General features: G+C 40.6%; 1 protein-coding gene across 1 annotated transcript; it reads right to left on the bottom strand.

Moving 5' to 3' along the window:
* Positions 1-671: 671 nt before the first annotated feature.
* Positions 672-3595, bottom strand: LOC131254315 (galactokinase-like). Its single transcript, XM_058255305.1, has 4 exons — positions 3464-3595; positions 1968-2102; positions 1480-1614; positions 672-694 (listed from the first exon to the last, which is right to left on the bottom strand). Exons 1-4 carry the CDS (start codon positions 3593-3595, stop codon positions 686-688), a joined length of 411 nt encoding a protein of 136 aa, XP_058111288.1. The 3' UTR covers positions 672-685.
* Positions 3596-25489: the final 21894 nt, after the last annotated feature.

Genomic DNA, 25489 nt, shown 5'->3' with positions numbered 1-25489 from the left:
CCATCATTTTAAGGGCAATGAATATAGACAAAATCTAATTCAATTCCATTTTAAATCCACATTAAAGCCATATTTAATTCACATCATACCCATTGCTTGTGATCACACATTTATAGATATTCAAATCAAACAAGAGTAATGTATTCTCCTATTTACAATTACAACCACCTTAATTTCACTGATAAAAATTACAGCCAAAAAGTAGGGCGCAATGCATAATAGAAGCATTTTTCCATTGCAACTCTGATTACACAATTCATAGATGCTATAAAATATATGTATGAAGTCAGCATCCTTGCAAAGCACTCACTGATTCACTAAACAACCATTTCTAGCATATTACAGTGCATCCACTGTGAAGATTATAGTAATGTTCAGTATTTGCAGCTCGTGACTAGGGACCCGCTCATCATATCATTCATTCAATAATGAATGATTGTAATTGAATGAATGAATCACTAACTTTAAGTTCAACTTGTGTTTTATCATTTAGAACTCATCCAAAATACATTAATTTTCAAAAGGAAAGCTACAGGCATTAGGGCATTTGGAAATGCCACCAAAGTTACCTTAGAAGCAAATCTATTAATACCATGCCTAGCGACACTGTATGTCACTGGAATTAACAGTATCCTGTGCCATGTATCAGCTAGTCTCTACAAATGGAGCTAAGCAGCCCCTTCATTTAGAGTACCTGCCCAGGCCCATTCATGTATTACATGAACCTAATTAAATTAAATAATGTATGTCAGCAACACATCAAGGATCATGACTTTGGGAAGCAATTATGAAATGACCTTAGACAATCATTAAAATAGAAATCATGCATGTTTGAATCAAATGCTCTGGCAAATCAATATAGTAATTATGGTACTAAGATACTCTCTAGCTTCACTACTACCAGAGAGAAACCACGTGTCACGAGAATATTCGAAGGAAATCAAAATCTAATATAAAATCACTGGGAGCATACATGATTTTCAAATGTTTCCAATACCAATCATATTACCGGAATATGGTTTACCCAAACAATATGGTTTACCCAAACACAGATGATACACAGTGTATACTAACCACTTGACAAAAAAGGAAAAAAGGAAATAAAAGTCAGACACTCAACTAAAAAAAACAGATTGGTGAACTACAATATACCTACTAAAAGCATGGAGTAAATGATGGTGCATGCTAACTTGCTAACTGCTAAAAGAAAATTGCAAATATCACTCCCAACCTGAGAAGATTTTTAACTACTTCTGTGTTTTGTTTTTTTGTTTGTTTTTTACATTCAGGCAAGTCCAAGTCACCACTAATTGATCTTACCAGCATATTTAAATTAAATAAAAAAATGAAGTTCCTTAACAAAGGATCATTAAAAAACATGGAGAATATGACGCAACGAGAGATGTAAACCGGGTGGAGACTTGTAATAAGTAAAGCATATGCAGTTCATGTAACACAGTACAGTATTAAAGTAATCACCTGAAATAGCTTAAAATGCTTCGCAGCTCTAAGTACAGCTAACGAAGTTGGTGAATTACCCAAGATCGATGTGAGACTTTCCTCTGTAATTTTCTCAATATCTTCAGCTTTATAAGGTTCCTCAGTCAGAAATTCCTGTATAAGAAATGTTTATCAACCAATGGTGCATTGAAAGTCTACTAGCTTAAGGAAACAGGAACTCTAATCCTACCACATGGAGGTTATCAAACAGTGGTTGTCAATGGGCTGCACTTAGGAGGTTGGCCCAAATTCCAAACTGTTCGGGTGCACAGTTTTTTCTAAACGGTGTAAAGAATTATTCCATTCAGCACAAATCCAATTTTCATGATTGAAAAAAACAGTTTGAAGTTGATTGCCACTTTGTTGCGAGAACTCAATCACCACCTTACATTTTCATAAACACAAGCGAACACACACTCTCTCTAAATCCAATTCCAAAACATAACTAAAAAGAGAAAAATGAATACCTTAACAGCGAGCACAGGATCAGAAGAATCACGGCTATTAGCAAAAGATACGCACAAACCCTCAACATCAGAGAGAGTTTTCACTTTGGAGATTGCATCTTTTGGTTTCATCCCTAACTTTATACCAAGGACAATCTACAGGAACAACATTGTATGCGGAATTAGTAACATAGAATGCAAAAATACTATCAGCAGTAATAGAGAGCCTTATAAGCAGTAGTGATGTAATAGGATATTAAAATGGACCCAAGAATAAGAAATGAGTTTTCCACCTTGTGGACATAGGAAACAGGAAGAACTATATATGATGTTATGAATGTCATCCAAAGTAAGAGTTTAAGCTTTTGCAATTGTCACATCCAAGAACAGGGATGTAGTAGTGACACTATAATAACAGTGAAACATGCCATCAATTAAAGCGATACACTATATGCAGCCAACCAGTGACATGCTGTCCTCTCTCTGAGGAAGCACTTGAACTGTGTGCAAGAATATGAGAACTCCACAGGGCACATGATACGAGCATAGCATGCACAAAACCCATGATATTTGTTGACACATGTGATGGCACTCCTTTGAAATGTGCAAAATGCCGGTGGAGAAGAGATAAAGGTCATGATCAGGGAGGCCAACCCATTTCTGGTCAAGTCCTGAAACTTAAGGTAGTCCATTCATCAAATAGACCAATCAAAGGAGCAAATTGAGAAGCAGCCTAGCAGGCCACATTCAATGCACACATGTGGTCCATGGAACCCAACTGAAGAACAGGTACACATATCCCGTTCCATAGGACCGTAGGACTTGTAACCATACTCCTACAAGAAAACTTAAAAGGTTTTCTTAATGTATTATGATATTATCTGTGTATGTGACATTAAACAATCATTAACCACCATCCACCTTACTGCAAAAAACCCTGCAGATAGAGTGGTTTCATTCCAATAGGCATTATATCCAAATTTCCAGAAAACAAAATCCAGGGTCAGCTACCATTCAAAACAAGGCATCCCACATCCCCAAGTTTTAGGAAGTCAAGATCTATGCTGAGATTCATCTATCCTATCAAGGAACAAAGAAATAGATATTCTGGTTGAACTGGCACTCCGGAATAAAACCTTTTGTCTACATTTACCTCCGAGGATGACAAAATGTTCCTAATTAGGGATTAAAAATTAAAAATCCGTAACTGGATTAAAAAAAAAAGTCCCCAATTAAATTTGCAAAATCCTAATTAGGGATTGAAAATAATAATACAAAAAAAAAAAAAAACTGCACATTTGATTAGGAATGTTATCTCTAAAAAAAAAAAAAAAAACAAATAGGGAATCCCCTACTATGGATTAGGGATTGAAAAATGCTAATTAGAAATTTGAAGAATCTCGAGTTATGGATTAGGGATTTGAAAAATCCCCTAATATGAATTTTCAATTTCTAATTTGAAAATGCTAATTAGGAAAGAGAAAGGAGTAAAATTCCTAATCCTAAATCAACATCACCATGTAGAGAAACGAGTTGATGCCGATCCGAGAAAGAGAGGGAGGTTGAACTTGAGAAGGAGACAGAGAGGTCGACAGGAGAGACCAATGAAACGCTCTCTCTACTTCTTCTTCTTCTTCTTTTTCCTGCATGGCGGGAGAGACGCTGGAGAGAATCTCTCCACACAACTGGAGAGAGAAACGGGTTAACGCTGTTTGCTCTGTCGTTTGGAGGAGTGAAGCTGGCCCCAAGTTCTGGACCCCACTATGATGTATGTGTTGTATCCACAACGTCCATCCATTTGGAAATATCATTTTAAGCCATGAGCTAGAGAACGAGGCTGATCCAAAGCTTCGGTGGACCCCACCACAGAAAATATTGTTAAGATTGATGCCCACCGTTGAAACCTTTCTAAGGCCCACCATTATGTTTTTTTCAAAATCCAACCTATTCAAGAGTTAATAAAGACATTAAAGAAGAGAAAATACAAATATAAGGTTGATCGAAAACTTTTGTAGCCTTTAGAAGTTTTTAACGATGGCATCACTCTTTCCAATGTTTTATGTGGTGGAGTCCACTTGAGCTTTGGATGTGACTCATTCTCTGCATATTACCTTTAAATGATTTCATCCATGTGGATGGACGGTGTGGATACAAAACATATTTCATGGTGGGGCAACAGAATTTGGTGACCTTACTTGGGAGAAGTCTCGCTGTCAGTAGCCAATCCGCGCGGCACAAAGGCCTGGCATGCGGAGTTCCTGCGCAAGGATGTTGGGTGGGATCCAGCACTATGTTTGTGAGAAATCTACTCCGTCCATTCATTTTAAAGCTCATTTTATGACATGCAACGAAATCAGGGGAATTAAAAACTCAAGTGGGTCTCACTAGATGAAAAATTGAGGAAAGAAATTCCTACCGTTGAAACCTTTTTGGGCTCCACCTTGATGCTTTTATGTCATCCAAACCGGTTATAAGGTTATTCCCACTTGGATGAAGTAAACAGTAAATTTAGGCTGATACAATACTTTTATGGCCTGTAGAATGTTTCAACGGTGCTCGCTGAAAACCCATTGTTTCCCCTAGTGCGACCCACTTGAGCTTTGAATCCTCCTTTATTTTTTGTTGCATGTCATAAGATAAGCTGGTAAAACAGATGAGAGGAGTAGATTTCTCACAAACATAGTGATGGGTTCCACCTACCATCCTTGCACATCCAGCAAAAGGCTTTTGGAATCCGCGTCCCTATTGTGGTGGGAATTGGACCGCACCAATGTATCCCCGCATCCCTCTTGTGGTGGGAATTGGACCACACCAAGGTATCCTGCAAAGCCTTTCGCAGGATGTGTAAGGATGGTAGGTGGGACCCACCACTATGTTAGTGAGAAATCTACTCCTTCCATCTGTTTTTCGAGCTTATTGTATTACATGCAACCAAAAAAAAAAAAGAGGATTCAAAACTCAAGTGGGTCGCACTAGAGGAAACAATGGGTTTTCGGCGAGCACCGTTGAAACATTCTACTGGGTATCAACCTAAATTTACTGTTTTTTTTTTTTACAAGTGAGAATAACCTTATAAGCGGTTTGGATGACATATAAACATCAAGGTGGAGCCTAGAAAGGTTTCAACGGTAGGAATTTCTTTCCTCAATTTTCCATCGAGTGAGACTCACTTGAGTTCCTTATAGGGAAATGGTTCTACGCGCTTGACCTCATGGGAACTTCCCATGAGGTCGAGCTGTGTGGGCCCCACCATGATGTGTGTCAACATCTACCCCATCAAACAGAAGCACCATTCCATGGTGGGCCTTGGGCTTAAAAATCAAGTCAATCCATGACTTGTTGTAACATCCTGGATTTTCACTGTTTTGAATTTTAAAAAATCCTTGAATTTTTTTATTTAATTAATTTATAATATCACTTAATGACCATTAGCACTCAATGTTAATTTATACAGGGGTGGTACCAGTGAAGAACTGCAGAAGTCCGAATAATCAGCCGTAGGAAGCCAATGAATCCGCCCGATCACTTGAACATCAGGTGTAGCCCCATGATTTACTCACATAAGACCCAAATCTAACCGACCCATCGCTAACTAATCAAGACAATCATGACTAAATTAAAGATCTAACCGGGGCCGAATCAGATAAGGTCCGGATCTTGACTAATAGACCAAATCAACCTCATTACTCCTTTAGCCTAAAACTGATGATTTAGAGTAATCATGACCAAATCTCCACTTTCACTAGTTATAAATAAGCCACATTATAAACATTGCTAATCCAAAACTTAATCACATAAGACCCAAATCTAACCGACCCATCGCTAACTAATCAAGACAATCATGACTAAATTAAAGATCTAACCGGGGCCGAATCAGATAAGGCCCGGATCTTGACTAATAGACCAAATCAACCCCATTACTCCTTTAGCCTAAAACCGATGATTTAGAGTAATCATGACCAAATCTCCACTTTCACTAGTTATAAATAGGCCACATTATAAACATTACTAATCCAAAACCTAATCATTACCCACGAGAAATTTTACTACCAAATTCATTCCAGAAATGCCCCGATTTTTCGAATAAGCTTTAGACCGCTCGCTAGTGGGCCAGTAGTTCCAAAACTATAGAGTAATATCTGTCTTACTGGGCTTGACGTCCATCGCGAGAGTCGGACCTGGGTACTGTCCAGAACCGCTCAACTTGAGCCAAAGGACCAGTGCATGAGAAGCGCAAATACCCTAAAGAAAGGAGCTGGAACTTAAGTGAATTGGGTCATCCACTCTTATGTAAAGTTGAGGATTTCAGACCGTCGGTTTACGACCAAACTTCACACGTGGAGTGAGGATATTTCCCTACTCATATCCGTATAGCCGCGGCCCCGATCGACCATCGTCGACCATTGAACAGACTTCTTATCATATCTGTCGATCGGCGCATCCAAATGGCGGGCCGATCATATCCATACGTAAATCATTATTAGGGCTAACTATCCTACAGTGTATATTGACTTTTACACCCCATAGTGCGCCCTAAAGGCTAGAAAAACCCTCCCATAGGGTTAGTATAGTAAAAACCCAACACTTAGGGCCATTGGCACCAAATCTGGCATTATAAAAGGGCCTCATTTGGGACACCCCTCTTCCCATACGATTTTCCATCTTCAAAGGAGAGAAAGAGAGAAAGAGGGAGAGAGTAAAGACAGAAGAGAGAGAGAGAGCAAGGAGAGAAAGAGAGAGTGAAGGAGAGCAAGGGTGAACCATAGATCAAGGTGGGCCCAAGGGAACTCAATCTTGCAACTCCCTATCCCTTCTCCAAAGGAAAACCCTAAACCGCAACCACAAGAACATTCCGTTGATCGTCTAGGTAAGATCCCTCATCCTTTTTTCTTAAAACCCTTATGTTAAGAAGGGATTGGCATGGATTTCTAACATGCAAATGTGTGCTTTAGGGATTCTAGCCGATCGACCCCAAATCCACCCTCCTAGGTCGTTTCCAAGATCTCAACGATCCATAGGTACGGACTATTGTTCTTAGGTGGCCTAGCACCAATTTTAGTGTGAGTTTAATGATTTTGCTTGCTTGGATGATGCATTTGGAGAATCTAGACGAACCTAGGGAAGACCCTACCCTTGATCCTATCGATTCACATGGAATGGTTATGGGATGTTGTTGCCTTTCGTATGATTTAGTTTGAATGGATGATTGCATGTACTTGTCTTATTTGATTTGCATATGATGTTGCCTCATAGCATGTATGATCTATTAACTCTTGTGTAATTTGGTTCTATTAGGTACAGGAAGTGCTTAACTTCCTCACTAACCCACACAAAACACATGTACTCTTAATTCATGATATTAGTAGCTTTGCTTGATAGGAAAAATCTAAATTGTATGTTGAGAAAATGTGAAATATAATATTATTTTATGCTAGATGATAACCCTGCTAGTTGGTATGCTATAGATTACCATCAAATCCTTGGGTTGGTGAGGAATATGAGGAGAGTGAAAGTGGTCCCGTTGGTAGGACTGCCCTGAGGTTAAACCCATGGATTTGGGCGGGTGTGTGTGGGCGACAGTAGTTAGGCTACATGGGTCGCTCGTACCCGATGTCGTCTGTCCAGTACTCGCCTAAACTCGTGCGGTCTAGCCTACTTACTGACCAACCTTGTTTGTTAACCATGTTTGCCCACACCTGTATGGAACATGTAACACCCTTCAACCATTGGAGCCCATTGCCAACCATTTGAAATCGATCCACTGACTTGAGAGCTGGACATGGTGGAATGAGACACTGTGTCCGGGCTGTCGGCCTACGCTGGGGTGACACGCCTCCCCGTAGTGACCGTGAGCGATCCCACATTTTAGCACTGTCCATGTGTTTGAAGTCGGGGATGGAGAAAAACCCGACAGGATCAAGGATCGCGGGGTTTCGGCCTCACACGTTGAGGGGCCTTGGCATCGCAACCAGTTGAGGGCATTGATACGTGGGGTGTATCAGATTCCCCAACCTGCTGGATGAATGGACTTAACTAAGAACTCGGCTAACACGATCACATTGCATCGCACTAGTTAGGGTGGCGACTCGGCAGTCGAGGTCGCTCTGAGGGAGTGTTGGTCATACGCGATCGTTAGATGGAGTCGCTCGAGGGAGTGTTGTGGCGAGGGCATGCATCATATCATCCATCATGCATATGCATTAATAAGATTAGTTAGTTATTTATGAATGATTGCTTTTCATTAAATTCATATTATAACTGATGCTTGTTACAACTTAAGACTAATAGCACCCACTGAGTTGATCACTCACTCCCACTCTGGGACGGTGTTTTAAAACACGAACCAGACTCACACGTAAATGCAGGTGATGCAGAGTATGAGGAGCCCGATGACGCGAGCCTCGAGGAGGAGGACAAATTCTACTTCCAGTTGATGAGCGGGTCTTCATCGACTCAATAGATGGGACGTTGGATTGCTGAGTAGTGGATCGGTTTTATTCTTTTGGGCATACTATTCTTTTTGGTGATTTTGTTGGGTAACGCTTGTGCAACCCATTATACATTCTTTTGGACTTGTATATATACTTGATCTTTTTTATTTCAGTAGACTTGTGTGTTTGTGTTTCATGTTCCAGAAAGTTTTAGGCTGCGCATTTAAACTTGATTTAAGCACATATTAATGAAAACCGGTTATAAGTAATCCCGGGAACTCGAGAGTCGAGTATATGCACGACCCTCGATTTCCAGGGCATTACAAGATGGTATCAGAGCAATGGTTTGAAATTGATTGGGCCGTAGATTATGAACTCACTAATGCGTCCGCTGACTTAAGAGGGGATGCAATAGAAAGACCTTAAGCCGCTAGGAACTGCCCCAGTCCCTGAACCGACAGTCGTAGATAGAAGATAAGGCTTCCAAGGAGTTGGGATTTCGAAGCGAAAGGGAGAGTGGTGATGCTAGGAAATAGATCTAAAAATCTTCCAATATATCGGCCCATGAATAGGAACGAGCTGGAAATCGAAAGATTTGACGGTTGAAGCCAACATTTAAGTCCGAATGAACTAGTTCTGGGTCAAATTTGTTAGTTCCAGGTCAAATTTGTTAATTTCGACCCATTATAGGATGAAGACTTAAGGGTAAATAAAAATTTACTGAAAATAGTGGAAATGTAGATAAAATAGATTTTTAACTACTAACCAAGAGAAATTTCATTAAATAATTAGGTCCATCGCGTAGATCGGCTTCTCCTACCCCAAATTCATATATGGCACGTCGAATAACTTATTTCAGTTTGCGAGATGTGGCCGTAGCAAGTTGCCCTCGCCAACTGTCCAGCAGACCGCGTGGCCCCCACCGATTCCCGTGGCCCCCTCTGATTCCGTGTTGCCCCTACTAGAAATTCCACATTGCCCCCGCCGATTCCGCAATGCCCCCACCGCAGCTCCCGCCAATAGTCCAGGGGACCGCGTGGCCCCCGCCGAATCAGGGTTGCCCCCGCCGATTCCTGTAATTTTTGGTCAACTTCAAATATCCATATCTCCTTCGATATAACTCCGATTTATGTGATTCAAAGGCCAGATTGAAGCTTAACAAGTCTAGTTTCATATAAAAATAAAATAAAAATTATAATATAGTTATATTTGGAGTGAATTGACAACTGTCCAAAAATCATTGGTTTTGAACAGTGGTTACTTCTAGAATTTTTATAATTTATTTACAATTCCAAATGATATGAAATTTGGTGGGATAACTTAAAACTTGATGGTAAATCATCATAACAATTATAAAAATAATCCAGTTACTAAAAGTATAAGAAACGTTACAAGATAGGTCCCCTCCTTCCTTTCAATGTACACACGTGTGGTCAAGCTCATGGAAACTTCCCATGAGGTCGAGCTGTGTGGGCCCCACCATAATGTGTGTCGAACATTAACCCCATCAGTCAGATGCACCATTCCATGGTGGGCCTTGGGCTTAAAAATCAAGTCAATCTGTGACTTGTGTGGGCCACACAACATACAAAAGTTAAGAGGGGTTATCCTCCATTAAAACATTCATAATCATTTGTTGGGCCCACCAAGATGTGGTTCACAATCCAGCCCATCTATTATGTGTGTCCCACTTGGATGAGGGGTTAGACCAAGTTTCAGATGCATCCAAATTTCAGGTGGGCCCCACCAAGTGCTTTTATATCTTTAGGCATGTCTTCACATGATTTTAGATGGTCTGGCCCACTTGAGTTCCGTATACGGCTGATTTTTGGGATATCTCATAATTTAAAGGGGACACATCAAATGCATGGTGTTGATGTTCGACAAACATTATGGTGGGCCCCACACAACTCGACCTCATAGGAAGTTCCCATGAGCTCGATCGCATAGAACCTTTTCCATATATATATATATATATATATATATATATATATATATATATAATAACAATAAAAATATATCTCGTCACATGACTACTTGTAAAATTGGTCGAATGTAGTAGAGATATGCCACATGAATGTTAGGCAAGTTGCCACAATAGCCCCCCTGCAAATGAACCTAGTTAAATGACTAGTTGGATGTTTCGACAAGAAAACAAATGCGTTTGATTTGGGGGAATTATTCAATGATAACAAAGAATTCGATAAGAGAACAATGACATAAGATATCTTATTCTGAGTTCATTTACATCCTCAGATATCCCTTGATTCTGAAAACAGAGTACAATCAATCAACGCAATGAATGAAAGAGAAGACAGCCCAATGGCGATTTTGGCAGCATTTCGATGCTGTTGATATTCATCGTAAAGGCAGATGGGTTGTGCGGACCTGAAACCCTTGATCTGGCCGTGCGATAGGTTCTGATCATCCTTCCAATCGTACGGACGGACTATCTTTCTTTTGGAAATTCTTTTTATGTACTTAATATTTCCTTCATTTTTCTCTAAAGGTGGAGCGCACATCCCTTGAAATGTGGAACGATCATCCCTTGACACAATAAAAGCCTGTGTTTGGACAAAGGAGAGAGAAGTGGCATATGGAGTATCCGTTAAGACAACAAAAGCCTGTCTCTAAGACAAACTCCTTTAGAAGTGGCGCATGGAGTTTTGGTTAAGATAACAAAAGGCTTGTCTCAAGACAAGTTCCTCTTGAAGTGGCGCATGGAGTCTTGGGTTTGGACATGCTTCCATTCAAGGTGGCGTGAAAGGCCTTGCTTTAAGATATACTTCCATTCAAAGTGGCATGAAAGGCCTTCTCAAGAGGATGTTGTGCGGTTCGCGCAAGAGAACCTCTTTAGGACAAAAACTCCACAACATGTGGCGTAATGGGATTCCTCCAAAGTGTGTTGTGCAGTTGGCACATGGGACAGGCATTAAGACATGGGAGAGGAAAAGGTGGCGCAAAGGCCAGGCATTAGGACATGGGAGAGGAAATGGTGGCGCAAAGGCTTTCTTTCCAATTCCCATTGTGTGGGTCGCGTAAGACCATCCTTCAAGACCATGCTCCACAAAAGGTGGCACATGGGATTTCTCCCATTTTCATCGCGCGGGTCGCACAAGACCCTTTCTAGTTGCATGAGTCGCACAACAGCTTCTCTAGTTGCGTGGGTCGCATAACAGCTTCCCTCTCTCCCTCTCTTGCTTTCCTTCCTTCCTGTCTTCTAACCAACCAACTGACCAACCCCCAAGTGGGTCATGGGAAGGAGTATTTATAGGCATCCCTCTCTTATATAGTGGTGTTCACCACCACTTCATTTCTTGCTTTCCTTCCTTCCTGTCTTCTAACCAACCCGAAATAACCTCACTCACTCATTTTTACCGAAATAAGGAGTGCACAACCTTGGGAAAAAATTCTCTGACCAATGCAATGGACATACAAAACACTGGATAACCTTAACGAATTAAATTAAGGCCCTGTTTGTTAAATCTGAAGTCTAAAGACCGAATCTGAAATCTGAAGTCAAAAAACTTGTTTGATAATTATGGCCGAAGTTTGAAAATTAAGTAGTAAATTTGAAACGACCTATTTGTTAACAAACATCTTAAATGTCTGAAATATGTTAATTTGACACATTTGCCCTTAGCTCTCGATTGGAAATGTTTTACATTATAAAAAAATTATTTTTTATTAAATGAAAATAAAATCATTATACTTAATTCAAATAAACTAAAATACTTAGTAGAAAACTAAAATATCATTATTCATAAGGCCTCAATTCCTCTTAGCGGGGAGATTATCACCATGTATCGTATAGGGTTGACCACTAGTAGCAATAAAACCTTCAAATAAGGCCCACCTTGATGTTTATATGCTATCCAAACCGTTTATAAGGTCATTCCCAATTGGATGAAGTGAAAACACCTAAAATATAACTTGATACAAAACTTTTATGGCTATAAAAATGCTTCAACGGTGCTCACTGAATGCCCATTGTTTTCTCTTATATGGCACACTTAAGTATTTTATAAGTTTCAATTTTAGTCACATGCCCTTAAATGACCTGGCAAAATGGATGGACTGGGTGGATTTGTAGGAAATCCGCGTCTAGGTACTAGGACCCAAGTGGATTGGCTAGTGTACCACACATCAGCTGACGCGGATTGCATCCTACCCACGCCCAGACTGGCCCACCATGATGTAAGTGTTTTATCCACTCTGTTGATCATTTTAAAGTATGATCCAAAAAATGTGGCAGGTTCAAGTCTTAATTGAACCACAAAGTGAAGATTGAACTTCCACCATTAAAAAGTTCTTAGGAGCTGGAGAAGTTCTGGATCAAGCTTATATTTATGTTTTCACTTCACCTACGTCTACATGATCTTATTAATAGGTTGGATGGTAAAAAAACATCGCAGTGGCCCTTAGAAAGGTTTCAATGGTGGTTGTCATTATCACTACAGCTTCCTTTGGTGTGGTCTACTGGAGTTGTAGTCTGATAAATAACGGAATGGATAAAACACTTACGTGGCCCCACAGAGCCTCGCCCCGGACGGATTGGGTATGACGCAATCCGCATCCTACATTCACACCAACTACATAGATGTTGTATTGACATTAGCAAGTTTTGTGGGTCCCATCACGAGGTATGTGTTATATCCAAACTGTCCATCCATTTGGTGAGCTCCTATTAAAGCTTGAGATGAAAAATAAAACATATCGAACTATCAAGTGGACCACACTGCAAAAAGCAGACGTTTACCATTGAAACCCTTTTTGGGGTCACAGAAATTTTAGATCAATATGATTTTTTTTCCCTCTTCATACAGGTATTTGTGACCTTATGAACATATTGGATGGAAAATAAACATTATGGTGGGCCCTACAATTTTTTTAACGGTGAAAATCATTATCTCTGCTGCTATTTGTGGTGTGGTCCATCTAATCTTTGGATATGATTCATTTTTTTGGATAACGCTTTAAAATGATCTCTAAAAGTAGATGAATGATGTAAATATAATAAATACATCACTGTGGGGCCCATGTAACTTTGATCTCCTTTGAACCGTTCGTACAACTGAGAGCTCGAGGATCGGCAGTGCTCGTTTTCGCACAACACGTACCTACAGTAGCTATATAGCTGATGTGGGACACAAATTAGCTACTGATAGATTGAATAGCGAGATTCGCTACCGAAGTGGCGTCACTAAGCTCCGTGGGCCCACTATGTTGTATGTGGGCCCCACTATGATGTATATGCTTTATCTACACCGTCCATCTATTTGGAGATTTAATTTTAGTACATGAGTTAAAAAATGAGGCAGATCCAAATATGTAGTTGACCCTACCACAAAAAAAATAGTGAGGAGATAGATGCCTACCATTGAAACCTTCCTAAGGCTCACCATGATTTTTATTTGAAATCCAACCTGTTCACAAGTTAACATAGACATGAAAGAAGGGAGAAAACAAATATAAGCTTGATCAAAAACTTTTGTGGCCTATTTAACTTTTTAATGGTGGGTGTCACTCTCCCTACTGTTTGTTGTGGTGAGGTCCACTAGAACTTTGGATTTGACTCATTCTTTGAATATTTACCAAAATTTATATTTCCAAATGGATGGAAAGCTTGGATACAAAACATACATCATGATGGGCCCCTCATAACTTGGTGACGTCACTTCAGCAGAGAGTCTCGCTACTCAACCTGTTAGTATCTAATCCATGTATGCGGAAACAGATTGGCTTCTCCCCCGCGGCCCTGCCACCAGCCAATGGCTCGTGGTCGGTGCTATGTGGGCCCCACCATGATGTATGTGTTTCATTCATGCTGCCCATCTATGTTTCTAGATCATTTTACGGTATGAGACCAAAAATGAGGTATATCCTAATCTCGAGAGGACCACATTATACGAAAACAGTGTTGAGTGAACATCGACTATTAAAAGCTTTTTGGTTGCCATAAAAGTTTTGGATCAAGCTGATCTTTGTTTTTTCCATTCATCTGGGTCTATATGACCTAATCATCAGATTGGATGTCAAATAAACAATACATTAGGCCTTAGGAGAATTTTAATGGTGGATATCCAATCACTATTGTTTTCCTGTGGTGTGGTCCACCTGATATTTGTATTCCTCTCAATTTTGGTATCAAGTATTAAAATGATCTTTAAAAATGGATGAATGGAATGGATGAAACAGATACATCATGGTGGGCTTAGAAAAGTGCCCTATGTTCAAAGTTAGGATGAGGCAAGAGAGAAGATCTCTCTCGCAAAGGTTAATTTTGGGTTTAAAAAAATAAGACTCCCATCACGGAAAAAATTCAACATAAAAGAACTCCCGTCACAGGAAAATTTCAACATAAAATTGCATTCAAATTCTCCTGAGTACAAAAATTCAGCGTTAACAAACAGGCCCTAAGGTATGGTATGCGCATGGCAAGAAAGGGTCACCACCTTCATGGGGACATCAGCGATGCTGCTGAAGCTCTAAGCACGGTTAATCATTGAAAATGGACCGTTCATTCATTCTCACTATTGGAGGCAAGCCATGGAGTTGAAATTATGTACATACAATGGTCCTAACCATCCAATCCACAGCATTGAAAATGGACGGTCGAGATCAGGTGGTGAAACAAAAGAGTTACGGTCATCATCTGAAACGTTTATTCAGTGCCATTCACTATGTCCTGCTATGAATTGCTTATGATTCCATAGAAGCACTGCGGTTTGATGGCATTAATCATCAGATCCATGGCTTGTTATAAATGGCCCACAATCTGATGGCTTAGGAGCATCCGATTGGCCGGAGAAGAACTGCTAGAAAGGTGGCCCCCACCAATGATGGGCAACATATGGAAATGATGCAGTTCAATCAATTGGTGGCCCAAAAATGAATAGGTGAAAAGAACACCAACCGTTCAAAATGCCAGATGTCCACTGATAAAATGGCTAGGAAATTGGGACCATTAGATTGATGCAGTTTTTTTTTTTTTTTTTTTTTTTAAACGGTTCACAGATGTGTGGGTCCACCTCTCCAGAGATTTTGGTCACTAGGCGCAGCTTCGGTGGATCACTGACTGTGGGGCCCACCGGGATGTATGCGTCTTAAATCCACGCCATCCATCCGTTTTAACAGCTCATTTTAGGGGATAATCCCATAAATGAAGCAGATCCAAATATCAGGTGGACCACACCACAGGAAACAGTGGTGATTGGCCATTAAAAGCTTCTTGTCGGCCGCAAGTATTAGATCAATATGATATTCATGTGTTCCTTCGTCCAGATTTTTGGGTGACTTTATTAACAGGTTGGATGGAAAATAAAGATTCCGGTGGCACCCAAGAGGTTTTTTACGGTGGGTATTCAATCACCATTGTTTCCTGTGTTGTGGTCCAGTTAATATGTACATATGGTTCATTTTTTTTTTTATCATTCCTTACAATGAGTTTTCAAAACGGATGGACAGCGTGGATTGAGGCACATACATCAATGTAGGCCCCTCAGTGATCCACCAAAGCTGCACCCTGATCACCGTACACAAACCATCCATTTATCGTGCAATGTGAGCCACAGTACGCGGATTAACTACTGAACCCGACAGTAGCGAGTCTTGCTACTGAAGTGACGTAGTCACGTTCTGTGGGCCCTCCATGTATGTATTTTATTCACACCGTCCATACATTTGGAGAGATCATTTTAAGGCATGAGCCAAATAATGAGAAAGATCACCCCGCCGCAGGAAACTGCAGGAACAGTGACGCCCACCGTTGAAACCTTCCTAGGGCTCACCATGATGTTTATTTGAAATCCAACCTGTTTATAAGTTAACACAGACATGAAATAAGGAAAAACAAAAATGTCATCTTGGTCGAAAACTTCTGTGGCCCCAAGAAAATTTTAATGGTAGGCGTTCAATCCCCACTGTTTTCTGTGGTGGTTCCACTTGATCTTTCTGGATGTGCCTCATTATTTGACTTATGCCCTAAAATGATCTCTCTAAATGAATGGACGGTTTGGATACAACATATACATTATGGTGGGCCCACATAACGTTGTGATGTCACTTCAGTAGTAAGGCTAGGTACTGTCGGGTTCAGTAGCTAATCCGCGTCCTGAGCCACAAGCTTGGGATGCAGTGACCCACCTTTCGTCTAGCCATTTTGGAAAGAGAAAGGTACCTGGCCAGGCCACTTGAACTCGTTGCTCTAGTTTAATTTTCTTAATGCGCTTTTTACAATGTATGAATGCTACATGTATAACGGCAAATACAAATAGCATGCTGTTGGAGATTACAGCTGAGTGTTATTCTGTATTATGGATCCAAGACTAGAACGATTGCCATTGATTGACGAGATGGTTCATTCGGTGCTCCTCATTGGAGGCAACCAAACTATTGGAAAGGTGATATGGTGGTCCAAGATCGGGTCCGTTCTTACTGATTGGACCATTGTGGCTTATAAATGGACGATTTAAAAGAATACCAATAACAGCCTATATTAAGTGGAAAAAGGTTCAAAAATGGTATTTAGGGGGGGGGGGGGGGGGGTATAGCAGGACAACTCCCATGGAGAGAATAAGTGAGTGAAAAAAGCAGCGGCAGAGAGAACTGCCACACAGCTAAACAGAGGGAAAGCTCATAATAGTTTTGAAAATGGGTGACCCATCTCCAGTTTTTCCTGTTTTGTGGCTTGAGTTTTGAATCTTCCTGGTTTTTTAGGGATGATGTTCTAAAATAAGCACGTAGTGGACATCACAATGGACCTCAAAGAGCCTTTGCATGGGCTTACTAATGCAATGTCATTCCCACATTCCAACTAACAAACTGATGTAGGCTCAATCGGAGGCGGAAGTGATCAGGACCGTCAGAACCCTAAAACAGGCATATCTTGTAAACCGGAATGAGTTATTCAATGTACATATATGATTAGGAGAAGCTACTTTAGCCAACCAACACCGCAACGCAGATTTGAGAGATTCCATTGGATCGACAGTAAAAAATCCATTATAATTTCATTTTTACTATTTATAGTAAGTTTTAATTCGATCATAACTCTTGATCCTTTGAGTTTTAAGAGTCATGCCCGACATGAGAAGGGCCTAGAAATTTTAGGAGAATAATGTGGTTAGGCCAAATTGGACACTTGCTATTTTTGGTTGAAAGCCATGAAGTCTAGTAGAAATCATGACTGTCTATAAACAATAAGTTTACTATTTATAATAAGTCATGTTTTGACGGAGTTTGAGTTGGAGTTTGATTATGAAACTTCTTCCTAGGTTTGATATTAATATTTAAAGGGTTGTAATGTCATTGTTATTATCAATCAATCTATTTTTGAATTTATTAGAATTTATTTCTATTTTCTATTTCTCCTCGTGGATTCGAGAAATCTCTGTGAGGAGTCCAAAGAAGCTCCGTGGATTTGGAGTAGTTATCCCTAAGGAAGACGATGATCGACTTCATCAGGTCCATCCTTGCATCACAGACATTCAGATTTTATTTCTAGCTTAGAATGTATTCATTCCATAGTTTGCAACACCAGACAAAAAAACAGATTAATGTGTGCATGATCTCTGCCAGTCATCAGTTGGGCACACCATGAACACACCTTAACAATGTTTCTGAATGTTCAAGACTCTCATGATAACATCCACGGTGCAACATCAATGGAAGCAACTTATAGGTTTATCTTCTTTACCAATCTCTTTTTTGTTTCAATTGTGTTATGTTTCATTTGCATACTTATACAAATATTGAGAATAAAAGTATCTCCTGGATTTGTATTTTAATTGATGAGACAATTATGAAGAATATTTGTTTAGTTTTTAGTGTAGATGATATTCTTTACATTATCTTATTTCATCAGTAGCTGACTCAATTTTGGCTATTTACTAAACATATAGTTCAGTTTTCTATTCAAGCCAACTGAGCATCCAAACACACCCAAAATGATATTTAGTCCAGTTTCATATTTAGCCCAATCTTTTGAATTTTTTGAATGGGATTCTTATAAAACAATCATGTAATTTTATTTATTTTAGGATGACTATCAGGTGTGTGTGTGTCTATATATATATATATATATATATATATATATATATATATATATATCACAAATTTTTTATTTACAGAAATTTTAGCGATGGACCAAATCCGTCGCTAATTTTTGAACAAGTCAAAAAACCAAGATGGATTTGAGGTCGGTATCCGTCATTTATTTTTTGCAACGCAACAAACAGCGACGGACCACATCCGTCGTTAATTTAGTTTTGATCTGTCACAAATTCACAATTTTGGCATAGTGGTCCCTCATTAGAAGCTACTACTGGTGCTTTTGCATATATCAAATCTAATACATCAATCGCCATAACAATGAAGAAACACCCTCAAGATTAAACCCTTAACATTTGAACTGCATACATGATTATCACAAATTAATGCTCATTTCTAAAATACTATCCTTAAGTGTGTTACCTCTAGCATATATCCTATAAGCATGTGATCTCTAGCATATATCTTCTAAGCGTGTAAGCTCTAGCATACAAAACTAAGGCATGTAACCTTCTAGCATATATAAATTCTAAACAAATTATCACTAGTTCATAATCCTAAGCACATTATTCTTAAACATACAAGTACCTAGTATATTATCCCTAAGTATAAAGTTCATACAATTTATCTTGTTTAAATGCATGGATGCATGAAATGCATTCAATTTGGGGATGCACAGCTAGCTAAAAATGACGCCCATAGTAAGCTAGGTAAAATACACTGAAGTATGCCCACAATAACTAGCCACCCATTAAAATCCATGCATTAAGCTGATCACCCGATAAAATACACTCAAGTATGTCCATAGCAATCAGACACCCAGTAAAATCCCAGCAAAAAGGATGCCTACAGTGGATAGAAACATGTGCTAATAAAATACACTGAGGTACACCCACAGTGACTTGAGAAATCCTGTGTCTTACGTTAGTCACCTGGTAAAGTCTACATGCCATGTATGCATGATTAGCCTAGCCATCCTTAGTCCAATTTATAAATAATTTGAGTTGCAAGCAAGAAAATTCATTAGCGATTTAATAACAATAACCCTTAGACTAGTCGTACTTCTCCAAATGATGACAACGAAATATATCTAGCGTATATGATGATCCTTCCTATCTAAAGGTCCAATCACAGATGAAACAATGGTTTTAACCCCTAAAGCCAAATGAGTGGAAAACCCAAAGAGGACATAAAAAAAATGGTTCTTCTCGATAAAAAGCCATTATGACACCACATCCATAGACGAAATCCATCAACTAGTCCAAAAAAAATTCACTACGTCAGGCTACTGGTTTAAGGCATACCCGTCTATTTATAAAAGCGACTGTTAAAACTACACAATTAGCTTAAAGAGGTGGAGATTAAGACGATTCTTGTCATATTAACAGGCTAGCACAAGTTATATGAAATAAACATGTTAGATGTCATATTCGAGGAAATTATATAGAATAACACCTATAAACATGATTAATCAAAGGTTATACATAGTTTATACATAATAGCAGGAAGAATATACAAAAGAAATTAGCGAATTAAAACATCAGAATAAGCTTGAAGGGTAGATCTCACCTTTCTCCAGCTAGGGTTCCTAAGATTGGGGGCTCCAAAAGCTAAAAATTAGAGAAAACCAATATCTTACAAGCGATTCCAAGCAATTAGAGTCAATCCTAAATTAATTCTCTAGTTCAAACCTTAAGCGACATAAAAATTGGGGATTAACTCCTCTTCCTGATTGAGCCTACTCAAATCAATGATTAGGCACTCGTGCGGAATGATCAGATGACACTATGCCCCAACAGCACATGTGCATGGTCGTGAGCCCTCAAAACTTAACATGCACAAACACGAGATAGTCACGACCTAAAGTTTGAGGAATCGAGAGAGATTCCTTGCTTAAACACCCTCAAAATTGGGGAAAATTAAAATAATGCACATATGGGACTAGAGACACTCTTGCCTATAAAAAACGGAGTTTGTCAGCTCATAAACAAAGGATTTGCGACAAGGATGACATAGAAAGAGCCCACACGTGAAGATTAGTACACGATAGTGGGGATTCGGGGCCACCTCTCCCCCAAGTTCTCTCTCTCTCTCTCTCTCTCTCTCTCTCTCTCTCTCTCGCTCTCTCTCTCTGAGCCAGAAAATGGGGTTTTGAAGAGAAAAAAAAATAAAAGAATGGCTTTATATAGCCTCAAACTCAAAGTTGGTGGATTCGTGGGTGAAAGGTTCCATAACTTAATTCTCATTATCGGTCGGACCAACGGTCTTCATCGATCGAACTGATGAGAACCAACATGCCAGTTGATCAGACCAACATAACATCAATTTTCTAGTTTCCTAGTCTAAACAGGTCGTTCAAACCGACATAGGGGTCTGTTAAATTGACAGAACATAAATTTTCCTTGAAAAAGGGCCCACCTATAGCCCAAGGGTCCTAGTGTCAGGCCTGTGTCCTAGTGACCATTCTGTTCCATGGGATTTCGCGGTCCTCCCAGTCGAATTCCGGAGGCCCACGACCTGTAGTTAGTGTTTGCAGGCGACCTTAAGTTATTTCTTATCAACCCGAGTCAGCTTGACTCGAGACCTAGGCCATTGCGACTGCGTCGTCGCCGCGGTTCCAACGCCGCATCTCGTGCGCCAATCCGACGCTTAGATTGTGAGATCCAGCCGGCGCATTATCTCGGCCATTGATCGCTTGATTGTGGGACCCATGTATCTCACTTGTTGCTTTTCCCTAAAAAAATCCATCATTAGGATGATGTCACCCTACCCTAGCACCTACCCAAGCATGCTTACTAGCATGCCTTACACATGCAATCATTACCTAGAAGCTATCACCCCTCTCTCTCTCTCTCTTATCTCTCTCCCTCTCTCTTTCCTTCCTCATTCCTCCATTTGCAGGCCCTTGGATGTCCCAACCCATCTCCAAAATCTAGCTATCTCCACCCTCTACATCTCCCAATCCAACCCTCGTAAAGCCATCTCAACCATAGAAATCCCTTCCTTTGGATCTCTAGAGCCTTAAGGTGGAAGAAGTTGAAGATCCAAGGTGGGTGGTGCATGTTTAGGACTATATTTCCCTTTTTCTTTCATAGATCTTTGGTTTTTCTTACATGGGAGCATGTAGGACCCACCAATCAATGGTGGAGATCCTACTTGACCCATTGGACGTGGCCAATGGCCCATCCTTATTGCATGCATGATCCATGATGAGGTCATTCTCTATGGACCCCATCATGATGTTTTGATTTAATCCATAGCCTTGATGGGTCACCTAGACCTTGATTTTATGGTGGGGATGGCATCCCCACCTTAGATTTTTTTTATTTTTTATTTTTAATTTTTTTAAATGTAGGGTCATGCAATGCATGGGACCCATCTTGATAAATGTATGATGTATGTTGCAGATCCTAGAGGGGCCCATAGTGGCGGGGACCCTCCATCACACGTTTTTCCCTCTCTCTCTCTCTCTCTCTCTCTCTCTCTCTCTCTTAATCCTTTACATGATGGCCCACCTGATGCATGTTGCTATCCAAACATGAGACGCCCACACATCCAGATTTTTTGGATTACCTTACTGCCCATTTTCGGGCCAATCCGGATGAGGGAAAATACAAGGATTAGCCTGATTTTTCTGGATGGGTGGCCCACCCATGTAGACCCCTTGCATGATGTATATATTTCATCCATGCCGACCACCCGTGGGGACCACCTTACTGACGTCCAGCAGCTGGCTGGGCAGTCCAGCACTGCTAGTACCATCCAACACGCCTGGACGAAGCGAAAACACAAATATTTGCTTGATCCGAACCTTTGATGGGCCACATGTGTGGTCCCACTTGATGTATATGTTTTATCCATGCCACTGTCTAGCACTCTAGATGGTGGGACCCACTTGATGTATGTACTTTACATCCACGTCGTCTGTCCGTCCATTTTAGGATGTAGGACCCACCCTGCACGTGCTGCACGTGTGAGGTGAGGCCTACCTTGATATTTGTGTTGTATCTACACCGTCCATCCCTGGACAGTGAAGCCCACATGATGTATGTGTTGTATATCTGCATCGTCCAGATGGGTAGGATGGTGGTACCCACCATAATGTAAGTGTTTTATCCATTCTCTGTCCATTTTGCTGGACAGTGGGGTCCACTATGATGTGTGTGTTGTATATCCAGACCATCCAACGGTGGGGCCCTAATGTGATCTATGTATTGCATATCTATGTCATCCACTTGTGCGGCCCACCGTGATGTATGATGTATCCATGCTGCCTGTCTATTTGGATAAGCCTGGATGAAGGAAATACAAATATCAGTTTGATTCAAACTGTGGTGGGCCACTCACGTGGACCCAATTACTGTATGTGCAGGGCCCACCTTATTGTACACATATGCTGCCTATCCATTTTACCAAATCATGAGCTACCCCATAGGCCCATTATGATGTGTATAAGGCCCATGTGGTGAGGCCCAATATGATGTATATGTGGCCCATGTGATGAGGCCCAATGTGATGTATATGAGGCCCACATGGTGAGGCCCAATATGATATATATGTGGCCCATGTGATGAGGCCCAATGTGATGTATATGAGGCCTATGTGTGAGGCCCAATATGATGTATGTGTGGCCCATGTGATAAGGCCCAATGTGATGTATATGAGGCCCATGCGGTGAGGCCCAATGTGATGTATGTGAGGCCCATTGTGGTGCATTTGAGGCCTATGTGATGAGGCCCAATCGTGATGTGTGTTTCCACCATGGTGTATGTGATAACATTTATGATGATCATCCATTTCCTAGCTAGTAGAAGGCCATGGGCCCCCATTATAAGATAGGCTCTAAATGGGCTATGCCTTGGGAGCAGTGATGGTTAAATGTCCACATTGTAAGCCTCCCGAAGGCTCGTTGCTAAACCCATTACCTTGGGAGCAATGATGGTTAAAGGTCCACATTATAACTTCCCTAGGCCCATTCTTAGGCCCATTTTCATCTCCCCCTAGTGGGCTAACCCAAACCTTTGGGCCCCCATTGATATTAGCGTAACCCATCTCTTCGTTTTGGGCTAAACCTAAACTATTAGGCCGTCATTGATGCCAATAGAAGTACCCAAACTTGGAAGCCCACTCCTTGTTCTTAGGCCCATTCTCGATATGAGTAGGCCATCTAGGTCCATCCTTGTTATGAGGAGGATGCATCATCACCTCTTGAAATATAGAAGAATCTGTGATATCAGATTTGGTATATCCACTGTTGAGGACTGATCTTCATATTATAGATCAGATCCGTTATCCTTTATGGACCCCGCCTTATATACAAGCCGATTATCAATTACAACTATGAGTATGTGTTAGCATAGCATCATGATACATGTCCATACACATCATTTGCATACTTATTATGAGGAGTGATTGATTATAACATTATACCATTAGGCAGATTGCTTATGGGACTTCCTGATGGGCAGAGTTGTCCCTCATGAGTGCACGATACGTGTAGGATTGATGCGTAACTGGATTGTATGACTCATGCATCTTGCATTCTGTGATATGATTACTGTGTACCCTAACGACATCAGGATTATGACCTCCATAGGTATATCATGGATGACAGGATTGGATACTAGAAATACTTGGTTCTAAGCACTGGGGCGCAATGATGCCCTTAGGTGAAAGTCCCCGAACCTTTATGGTACCAAGAGTATGCTCCAACGTCGAGACAGAGTGGATACATGAGTGCATGAGGGCCGTATACCAGTAGGCCGCGTCTCCCATTGCGTTGGAGTCGATTGAAAGGGGGTGTGACCTTACCTGTACGAGTGAGAGGGCAATGTTAGGTTGAGTTTGACCAGCTTGAGGAATGGGTCCCCTATTGATAAGTTGGGCCCAATATTGGTAGGAAGATAGTAAGGTCTCTTGCACTTACCTAGTTGCGCACTTAGATAGGGTGGCAAGCTGGTTTTGAGTGTACTAGACCCCAATGATATTTCATAGATGAATTGTATTGTTATGTGGATTCAGATGAGGACTAGCATGCTTGCGCTGCATCTTGCATTCACATTCGACCAGGTAGGCCTTGCATCACATAGCCTTGGTGTGGCTGATCGCATTCATACACTTGCCAGCATTTCCATATAGCATTCATGGATTTACTAGTATGTTTCCGCATTTACTTTGATATTACATTCTGAGCACGCTTATATTGTGCACACACTTACACCACCCTTTAAGCTTTCTATAAGCTTATGCATAATAGATGCATGCAGGTGATGTTAGGACGTAGTCGAGCCAAGGCAATAGCGTGCAGCTAAGCTTCCAGAGTTTCCTTTTGATATCTCTATATTGTATTTCCTTTTATACCTTATACTCAAAAGTTTTTTTTATCATAGTGGATATGTGGCGATGTTTCTGGTTATGACATGTGGGTTATGCTTATGGTTATACTTCATCTTACAAAAAGGAATTTTTCATGTTGAAAATCCTCCTTGTAGGATCCCAAGATCGAAATCCGGTATATGGGTGCTGAGAGCCAAGAATGGGGTACTACAGATGCTGTCAGCACCAGATTAGGCGATCTAGAATTTTGTGAGCTCGGTTTTTAAGTTTGGGGTGTGACACCTAGGGCTGACTGGGGGGAGGCTCTATAGCTGTCTTAGACGTCAAATATCCTACTTAGCTGCTACATCACTGATTCGAGTTCTAAACACAAGGGTTACAGGTGTATGCTAGGGTTTTCTACGTCAGTGCACACGTGCAGGCACATGTGGTGCACACATCAATTCAAAGGAATTTGGGGTAATGCCTATGGACGTCCAATGCTCGAGTATTGGAGGGCCAGAGTGTTACAGAATGCCATTTGTCAATGGCCTTAGTTGTTGTTCTTGATCCGTGAAGTAAGATGGGGATGGCTAGTTTCATTTTCAAGAAGATTTATTCACTTGAAAAGGTAATAAAAGAAGCAACCAATGTTCATGCTACGTTTGAAGAATTGTACAGTTTGTATGTTGGTAAATTGGCGAGACCACAAGACACGGAACTTAAACATCTTGAAAGTGGTTACAG

Source organism: Magnolia sinica, chromosome 8, assembly GCF_029962835.1.
Source record: "Magnolia sinica isolate HGM2019 chromosome 8, MsV1, whole genome shotgun sequence".
Taxonomy (NCBI): Eukaryota; Viridiplantae; Streptophyta; class Magnoliopsida; order Magnoliales; family Magnoliaceae; genus Magnolia; species Magnolia sinica.
The sequence above is the reverse complement of the archived record's forward strand: the minus strand, read 5'-3'. Positions and strand labels throughout refer to the sequence as shown.

Excerpts from the sequence above, each read along its gene's own strand:
- LOC131254315 (XM_058255305.1), bottom strand. The coding sequence starts at position 3,595 with ATGCAGGAAAAAGAAGAAGAAGAAGAAGTAGAGAGAGCGTTTCATTGG. Across the intron at positions 2,103-3,463 it reads TCAACTCGTTTCTCTACATG|ATTGTCCTTGGTATAAAGTT; the intron begins GTGATGTTGATT and ends TTGTTCCTGTAG. Across the intron at positions 1,615-1,967 it reads ATCCTGTGCTCGCTGTTAAG|GAATTTCTGACTGAGGAACC; the intron begins GTATTCATTTTT and ends TTTCTTATACAG.